Source organism: Cynara cardunculus (assembly GCF_001531365.2).
Source record: "Cynara cardunculus var. scolymus isolate 2C chromosome LG 2, CcrdV1, whole genome shotgun sequence".
NCBI classification, from domain to species: Eukaryota; Viridiplantae; Streptophyta; class Magnoliopsida; order Asterales; family Asteraceae; genus Cynara; species Cynara cardunculus.
The window spans coordinates 4201219-4210761 of record NC_037529.1 but is presented as its reverse complement, the minus strand read 5'-3'; the positions used below and the strand labels follow the sequence as shown (position 1 = coordinate 4210761).

At 33.8% G+C, this 9543-nt stretch overlaps 2 protein-coding genes across 2 annotated transcripts in view; both read right to left on the bottom strand.

The window, feature by feature from the left end:
* Nucleotides 1–388, bottom strand: part of LOC112506600 (leucine-rich repeat protein 1-like) — a 6955-nt gene extending 6567 nt beyond the window's left edge. Inside the window, exon 1 of the mRNA XM_025110764.1 lies at nucleotides 22–388. Within this exon, the coding sequence (XP_024966532.1) occupies nucleotides 22–233 (212 nt within the window). The 5' untranslated portion in view covers nucleotides 234–388. The remainder of the gene's footprint in view (nucleotides 1–21) is intronic.
* Nucleotides 389–2879: 2491 nt separating this feature from the next.
* The window catches only part of LOC112504388 (COP9 signalosome complex subunit 2), a 9798-nt gene continuing 3134 nt past the window's right edge, over nucleotides 2880–9543 (bottom strand). Inside the window, exons 4-13 of the mRNA XM_025108332.1 lie at nucleotides 9531–9541; nucleotides 8970–9210; nucleotides 8796–8870; nucleotides 8548–8682; nucleotides 4520–4707; nucleotides 4355–4423; nucleotides 4185–4275; nucleotides 3908–4042; nucleotides 3244–3356; nucleotides 2880–3158 (exon numbers count right to left, since the gene is read on the bottom strand). Of these exons, the coding sequence (XP_024964100.1) occupies nucleotides 3068–3158; nucleotides 3244–3356; nucleotides 3908–4042; nucleotides 4185–4275; nucleotides 4355–4423; nucleotides 4520–4707; nucleotides 8548–8682; nucleotides 8796–8870; nucleotides 8970–9210; nucleotides 9531–9541 (1149 nt within the window). The 3' untranslated portion in view covers nucleotides 2880–3067. The remainder of the gene's footprint in view (nucleotides 3159–3243; nucleotides 3357–3907; nucleotides 4043–4184; nucleotides 4276–4354; nucleotides 4424–4519; nucleotides 4708–8547; nucleotides 8683–8795; nucleotides 8871–8969; nucleotides 9211–9530; nucleotides 9542–9543) is intronic.

The window sequence follows — 9543 nt, the reverse complement described above, 5'->3', positions numbered from 1 at the left end:
GGGTTAAGGAGAAAGGCTTACACGCGAGTAACGTGGTTATCTTGATTGCAGGTGATGTGAAACCAGGTGCAGGGATTAACAAGATTGGGATCCCAGCTCTGAAGAACTTTATCGGGATCGTATAAGCTCCGGCGAAGGGCGTAAAGCGCGTCTCCTTCAGAATTCGCACTGACCGTCGATGTAAAAGTTGCTGCTAGTACGATTACCAACACGACTAACGTACTCCAAGCCATGATACGGTGGTGCTAAGTTAGAACTATTGGATTGCTAGGGATCAGTTGAGGAGGGTTGGAGGAAAAAGAGGGGTTTGGTTGTGTTGATATAGATATAGATATAGACTTAGAATCTGGGTGGGGTGGGTCGATAGCTTTGACCACCACCAAATGCAATTGCAAATGAAACAAACACACACCCTCCATACCCCTTGCTGGAATCTTTTGACCACCTACGCGTGTTTCTTGTTTTAGAACCAATTTCATTTTTGGATTACTTTCATTTTATATTAAAAAAAAACAAATTACATAAAAAATAACATACTTTTAACTTGATTCTTATTTTAGGTATCATACTTTCAAACTTTCATTTTGGTACATCATATGTAAAGTTTTAAACATTTAAGTATTCGGATAACCAATTGAAGCATTAATCAGTTACCATGCTGATGTAACGTATCCAACTAATTTATTAATATTGTTAATTGTCGTATTGGATCAAACTCAAACGTTCAAAATATAAAGTCCAAAAATGATACATAAATAATAAATTATTCTGTATATGTGTTATATAAAAAATTAAAATATATACAAAATTTTAGGATCCAATACCATGATAAAATCATAAAATACTACCATCATGATTAGATCGAATCTTAAGAACCGGACCCTACCCTATTCTCGAACCCTCTGCCGAGCTTCACCCTGCCTGAATTTTTACGGGTTGGTGCGATTTAAACCGCAGTTTGATAACTAGAAACACAAACAGCACCACATAGCATGCTTTTATAAATAAATAAATAAATAAAACCGCAAAGGACACCATGAAAGTTCTAAACCACACTTTACAATGTTGTGTGGACGGTTGTTTGACAGTTTAAATATTATTTATTTATGGTTTTTTGTTAAGAAACTTGAAATTAAATGCTTATAAAAGAAAAAAAAATTATTTCAAGTTTTAATATTCAAAAATTAGAAATTGTTTGAGTTAAATATAATATTTTTCTGTAGATTTTAGATTTTACTTCTCTATTTTAAGATTGTTTCAAAACCAAATTCATTTTTGGATTATTTAATTTAAATTTTATATTTTTTTCAGATTTTTTATTTTTGGATTTCCAAGTGAATTTGGTAAACCTTACGATATTAGTATCAAATTAACTATTTAAAAGTTCTCGTTTTTATATAATTTAATTTTTATTATAATTTAATTGAAGTTTAAAAATGAACTAATTTATTTTTAATTTAATTAAAATAATTTTTTTTAATAATAATTAAGTATTATATTATAACTCAATGATCATCTTAATCATATTTTAGATTTTTTATATTTAAAATGATGTTTATCATGTATTTGATTATGTTTATCTGCAGTTAATTACACGAATTCAAACATGGAGCTTTAATAAGATGTCTTCATATAAACTATACATGTAATCTTAAATTTTAAGTAATATGCATCAATAAACAATACTTTATACATAAAAAAATGGTTTTAAGAGTTGTTGTCAAATGATTTATAATATAGTATAAGATAAATCTTTAGATAAACTACAAATTTAGACCACTTGGTTTGTGAAAAATWACACTTTTCGTCATTGCAATTTCGAAATGCAAAACGATCAACGTGGTTTGTAGTGGCATTTTCATTCTTTTATCAATTTTGTCTTTTACCCAATTAAAAACCACAAGTACCAAAATCATAAAATCAATTTTGGTCGGGTAAAAAATAAAAAAAATCGATAAAATGGCAAATTGTAAAGAATTCTTTTTAATGGCTATTAGAGGAAGGGACAAAAATTGGACATTTTTACAGACCATGATGATCATCTTGTAATTTCAAAACAACAAGGACAGAGGTGTTATTTTTGACAAACCACAGACCAAATGAATTATTGAACTTACTAAAACCWATAAAAACCTAACAAACTCTTATATTTTGAGCGATCGGGTACTTGAACGTTTTTTGAACGAATAAATCCTTACACTTGTAAAACGAAAGGAATTCATCACTTCTTTTTTCATGTATCAACAAATCAGTAGAAAAGTACATGAAACCAATAAAAACAGAAAGAAAAAAAAAAGTTGTTGGAATAAATGCTACTTCACAGTTACAGTTTTTGTTTTAAAAAATATTTAATGCGCAAGTAAATATGTCAGAGAAATACAATCAAGTACTTTTATTTTTGGAAATTAATTAAAATAATYATTTTTATCGACTGATTTCAYTTGTYAWCCACTTTTTTACAARGTTTATCAAAATATTCCTAGGTCCGTATTTTTTTTACGGACCTGAGTTAAAAACGTAAATTTTTTTGTAGACCTGAGTGAGAAATGTAATTTTTTTACGTATTTGGGTGAAAATATAATTTTTCTTGCAGAAAAGGGTAGAAAATGTATTTTTTTTTGTGTCTTTTAAATGGGCTCGCGATTACAAACAAGACCTATGACTATTTTCTTGAACTTTTGAAAGAATATAAAATTTAAAAAATATACAAAATATGGTTTGTTTGTGTGTGTGTCATATAAAATTAAAAAATATACAAAATATGAGGGTAGTTTGAACCCAAAACCATAAACCGCACCGCATAGTGCTTAAATGACAATTTYACCCTTGAGGTTATGATTTTAAAATAGACATTTGTAAAATAGAAATATAGATGCTTATTTTAGAAGATAGTAAGTAATAATATACCTCAGATAGTATTCACTCTGCAAAAGAAGACAGCATTTTAGGTTTGCAACAAGTGTTCCCTCTAAAAAACACATCAACCCTGGTGTGTTCTGTTCAGATTACTAATTTGAATTTGACATGATGAACAAAATATGCCAATGGAAATAAACAACTTCAATTTTCAACCAACTCGATTGCTAACACTTTGATACAGTGACCTCARTTGTGTGTTCCATTTCTCCACAGCAGTGTATTTCTTCATTCCCTTTGATCTGCCACCATCCAAATCCCACAATTGGAATCATACATACAAATAAGATTGTAGATAGTTTTTTTATATAGACGAGATTTAATAACCTGTCGCCGCACTCCAACAGCCTGTTAACTTGATCGATATGGCCTTGAACTCTGTTGTCCAATATCAGCGAGACTAACAGCTGTTCGACATCAGCCTCTGGAACGTTAAGCTCCTGAATGGCAATGGTTTCAGTATAATTTATTGGTGATCAATGAATCTTGACATGATCGATCCATTAATCAATTTATAAGTACATGTATATGTGTATGTATTTGAGCATACCGTCCAGATGAATGGTTACCAGGGTGTTTYTTTGAGGGTTTTCACCTGAACCTCCCTCGTATTGGTTCAGGGGAAAACCGCAAAAAAATGGAAAACTGAAGAACACCCTGATAACCGTTCATTTGGACGGTATGCAAATGTGCATACAAGTAATTGAAGTTGTTTCTTGGTTTTTATGCACGTGTGCATGTTATGCACATGTGCATACCGGACAAATTATTTGTACGCATATATGCATACCGGACAAATTCCTTGTACGCATATGTGCATACCAGACAAATTACTTACAAATTAGTAGTATGGAAATGAAGGTGTTCCTCAGTTTTTCATTTTTTTTTGGGGGGGTTTCCCCCACAACCTCCCTCTTTGTATGTATGCATGTATGCATATGTATAAGATGCCCTCAAAATATTGCAGGGGCCATACAAAAAGAGTTGCTACCTTTGATATGAAGGGGATCCTGATCCTTGTGTATGGCTTGATGAGCTTGAGTAAGACTTGAGTTCTGATGTTTTTCAGAAGATCTTCAATATAATTTCTAATGAAGGGATCATCCATGATGGTTCTTCTGTTACTCTGCGACATATTATTTTGAGAGTTTGCATTCATATCATTGGGAGTTGACAGGAGAAGAGGGAAGAGCCAAAGAGGATGAAAGAATGGATCACATAGAATTAATTTTATCTAAATTATGGGTACATAACCGTCAGCTTTTTACCTTGAGGATTTTCTCAAATTCCAATATTTCATTCCGTTGATATGCTGCAATCAAGTTTGTCATCGCCAAGATTTCAGGATCATTTTTGTATCTGCAGCATTAAGTTGGCAATCACAAAGGGTAATATTGAAGATTCAAGAAAAGCAAAAACGATCAAGTTTGTCGCATACGGCTTTGCTTCTTGCCCATCAAATGGATTGACTTCGGATTGCATAAGCATGTTGGCCAGTACCAAGTATCTGTAAAACAAGCAAAGCAATTTAACATAAAACATATGGGTACAGAAAAAGAAATGAAGTACTATTGTAATGGGAAAAATACAAAAATAAGCATACTTAAGACACTGTATTCTTCGTTGATTCCCAGCTTCATCGTAGTTTTTAAAAGCTTCAAAAAAGTCAGTAGCTGCTTCTGCCCATTGGCGCTCTGCCATATGCATTTTGCCGCCACACTCATGTATTATGCCCATGATCCTAGGATGAGGAATCGCTGATTTTATGGTAAGTGCTTTTTGGTACAGTTGCTGTCAAAATACATATGAAACAAGTTAACACACGATAATCACAGTGAATGACACATAGGAACAAGAAGATAAATAGCGATGGAACGAATCAGATGATGAACAAATATTTACACCATCATAGAGATGAATTTTTTTTAGAATATCGAGTTCTAAAAAATATTCACTCCCATGAACRGATACATGGTTCTAAATGCACGTAATCATTTCAGTCATGGTTGTTTGCTCTTGAAAGAATTGCTCGCTGTCAAATTGTTGATTTGACAAATCAGACGATGAACAAACATTTACACCTTCGTAAAGATGAAACGTTTAGAGAATACCGAGTTCTAAACATTCACCACAGTGCATGGAACTCCCAAGAATGAAGACATGGTTTCAGATGACAAATCATTTCAATAATGGTTGTTTTCTCTGAAAGAATTTCTMTGTCAAGTCATTGATTTGAACTTTTTCCAATAATGYGACTGCTGCTCCTTGCTCTCGTCTKAATTACTAGATGAAAAGGATGTCGAGTATATTTTYGACCCTTTTCACTTTGACCTTATTGGATGGCAAAAAAGCMCTTGAATACGATTTTMTTTGTTCTTTGTCTTTTAATTTAGTACAGCACCTTGGTAACCTTTTGATTATTAAAACTTATGCTATAAAKAATCTTTGTTCCTTTTGAACATAATTACTGCCACTCTCACCATTTTCTCCCCCTTTTACTTATTTTAGTTCTAAAAAGATGGCATTACAACATTGCAAGAATGACGAGATGGCAGATATCAGTCCATATATCAAAATCTCTATCTTCTTCAAATGGCATAAAAGCGACTTGGGAAGGTGATCATCATGGTGAACTGAAAACTCCAAAGCTGAATGTGTGCTCTTCCACAGTCTTGGTAATTATCCTTTCTCCCTTCCTAACCTAACTTTTGTTTCCAGCATGCTTCATTACTTTACTTCAGTTCAGAATTTGAAAATTCACTCTTACGGGTTTCTTGTGTATTTTTTTTACAAGATAAGTATAGTAAGTACCCCATAGTCCCTGCTCCCCCCCCCCCCTCGACAGGACATTTCAACCTTTCCCTTTTGATAGGACAACTCAATCTACTTGGCAGATTCCCTTTTTGTCAAAGGTCTTCCAAGAATAGTCATTCTGTCTCACTACCTCCCACCTATCCTACACATTGGATCAAGGTTTTTGCTACAACACTGGACATGCACCAAGTATAGGAACGCTTTAGCCAGTTGACTTGAGTATGGGAGATTTTGAAAGTACAGACAAAAGCAATGTGCTCCCTTTTACTTGAATATCCAGCCACGTSTGGAGATGTAAGTGGAATATCAAACAAACCCCAATCTTGCAATTTAGCTAAGTGAGCAACTCTATTTAAGAACATGGTCCTTAATTAAACATTCTTTCCTTGGTCTTCATTCCGTGAAAGTAAGTAAGCTTAACTCGAAAACAGTGACCCAGAAAAGCAAACTCACCCTACTGAAGTACCAAAAAAAATTAGAGCGCGTTATAAAGAATTAATAGGTCAGTTGGATATTCGAGAGAGAAAAACTCGTTAATTTGAAGAATTAGTTTGAATTATTCGCTTAAAGTTTGATGAACTTCTTTTCGCTTTCAGCAATTCATGGAAGAATGAATCAGGAAAAACCTATGACTGWACCATCTACAAGAAAAGACTTCATGATAGTCAATATGGGACCTCACCACCCATCAATGCATGGTGTTCTTCGACTCATTGTTACTCTAGATGGTGAAGATGTTATTGACTGTGAACCAATATTGGGTTATTTACACAGAGGTATGGAAAAAATTGCGGAAAATCGAACAATTATACAATATTTGCCTTAGGTAACGCGTTSGGATTATTTAGCTACTATGTTCACAATGACCAGACATGGGTTTATGTGTCGCATCTACTAATTATAAGAAACTCATTTAGGCCCAAATACTATACACATATATTTTTATGGTGCTAAGTTCCAACGTCAAGGGTCTTTTTTTCCATTTGTTTAGATGATATGATGGGTTTCTAGTTTCAATAGTGGCAATTGTGCAACATCCACCTAGTATGCTGCAAAGCACCACGGAAAAGCAATCCCTGCATAAATAAGTAGTGAGCTTTCAAGCAACACGTTTCGAAGCATTTCAAGTCCAAAGCCCATATGCCATAAAAAAGCTCAAAATCTTCTCATGGCTTCAAAAACTGATGCTAGTTATGCTCAACATTTGAGCAGTTTTTTCTCTTGGCTAAGTTTTAATGGCAAGGACCGTGTGGTGGTTATTGAAGACATTGGTAGTCTGCACTAATGCYAGTCAGGTAAGAAGCAACAGTGCAGAGGTGGTAAGAGTAGTGGCTGACAAATGAAATTTAAGTTTGATACACATCACATCAAGGTCAATATGAAAATGAGAAAGACAAATCATGGTCACATCGCTCAAGTATTTAACAGGTAATCGATGGCAGTGGATATATTGTTGGAAGAACTTCAAACAAGCAACTCAATAGGATAAATTAGACCATGATGACCATATCGTTACAGATCACTTTTGGACCTGGACTATTCGATCCAATCACAGGCATTAAAGTTAAGTAAATAAATGGTTRCTTTCTATAAGTAATGTCTGGAGTATAGCAGTGTTGGTTAATGGTAATGCCTTCTAGTTGTAATTTAAAAACAATTATAGAAAAATTTATCTGCTTACCAATTAATTTTAGTGGGTGTTCACTCACTTTGTGTGTTTATGTCATCACATGTTTGTAGAACCTATTCCAGCAAGCAAAAAGAACTGCTGATTCCACGCAGAAGATATGAAGTCCAGAACTTTCATGATAAAAATTAAACCTAGCTGGYAACACTTTAATTTCTTGATGTGTAATATCTTTAGTTTGATCTGTCTTAATTCTGCCCGGCCATCTATGTAACTTTATGAGTAGCTCCATCTTTTGGGGATGTGACGTTCATGAAAAGTGTGACACTGATTCACTGAAGAAAAAGAAAGTGTACTTTCATAGGCGGTCTCATATTGTATGTATGTGTGGATAATGTTTATATACACTAACACACATCCTTGAGTTGTTCAACTCCGGTGATATACTGATATTTARTTAATCATTTGACAAGTAGTCAGTACTTGTAAGATGCTCGGCTGGAGTAAATGCCACAACTAGCATTTAAACAAAAAAAAAAGGAAATTTGGAGATAAATGAACAAAGAGTTCTTTCATATTCTTGCTTTCTGTACCATACCTAAAACACACAAAAATGCATATAGAACTGTCAAAAAAAAAAAAGTTAATCGTGCTCTGCTGCTCGCATTACCCAAATCGGGAATTCAGTTTAAAAACTGGACTAGAAATGTTATAAATTAAGTAYTCCCTCCATCAGAAAAAGAGTCCAGATTTGACTTTGGAGTATCACATGACTGCCTAATTAACAGTCCACAAGAATACATGCTTCTTTCAGTGAATATAAGAAGAAATTATTTCTGTCATAGTTCTCTATTCATTATATGTGTGCACCCCTGAGGAGGAAGTTTAGTACATATATTTTCTGGCCACATGTTCTAGAGCTAAAAATGCAGTAGAAAAGATTAGCAATGGATGAAGAGAGAATTTATATGTGATTTTTCACTTCAGATGAGTGAAAACTACAAATGAGGAAAGGCAATTGCAAACAGCATTGTGGGCATGTRAAAAAGAGATTGAGATTTAAATCAAATAACACCTGACTTTTATACGTTAAATCACATGAAAATGAAGTCAGAAACATCTTCACTAGCATTTAAAGCATCAAACATGTGGTGAGTATATGACATAGACTAGCAATTAAGGCATCTCACCTTGAGTTTTTTGTTATTCTTCGTCTCAGTGTACATTTGGATTTCAATTGCATACACTTCCAATAACTGAGTTCCTTTCTTTTGATCATCAGTCCCATCTGCCCGTTGACAAGATTTATGTAGTTCCTTCAAAATCTGAAATATAATATATATGTTATAGTAAATGACAGATTAAACTCGGACAGAACTGAAGTACTGAACAGTGCTTTTACTTGGGGAGAGGCCACAGGGGCAATTCAGCWGCGTACCTTGTTCATTCTCCCATACTCGCCCATGTCAAACCAGATCTTGCAAAGCTTAAGATTTGTCTTGAACCACAACCTCTACATAACAGTATTCAATAATTGGTAAAACAATTCACTTTAATAAAAACTCCTGAAAGATTAACCAAGCTCACCCATAAAAAAAACCAAGACGGTTACCTCATTTTTAGCTTCTTCAAGTGCTTTCAAGGTGGTTTGATAGAACTCTTGTAAAAGACCAAAGTTCTGACTGGCAGACCCAGATACAAAATCCATGATATTGTTTATACATTTTTCACTATAATTTCGGGTCACTGCAGATTTAATGTAAGTTAACATCTCTCTATATGCATCTGTCATCTCCTTGTACCTCCCTAAACGATAATAAAGCTTGACAGTCTGTTTAAGTGCTTTGAATCCCCTGGTAGACATAACAGAAAAATCATCATTGACTTTGCAAACAATTTTTGAAGAAGATGGCACATTCAAACAGAAAGAATAAGCACATTTATCAACTATTAAAGAGAAAATCAGCTAACAGTGACTGGAAGTTTTGAAAAAGAGAAAAGGAACAGCAAAAAAGTCTGAAGAAAAACATAGGTCGTCTAAGCATGCACAGTTTAAATCTAACAACAAGCAAGTGTCTCACACTTGTGAACTTTTTTGTTATCTTATACCCCCCCCCCCTCCAAAAAAAACAGCAGCCAAACACAAACCTGTACAAAATTATGTATAATATACCTCAGTTTTGACT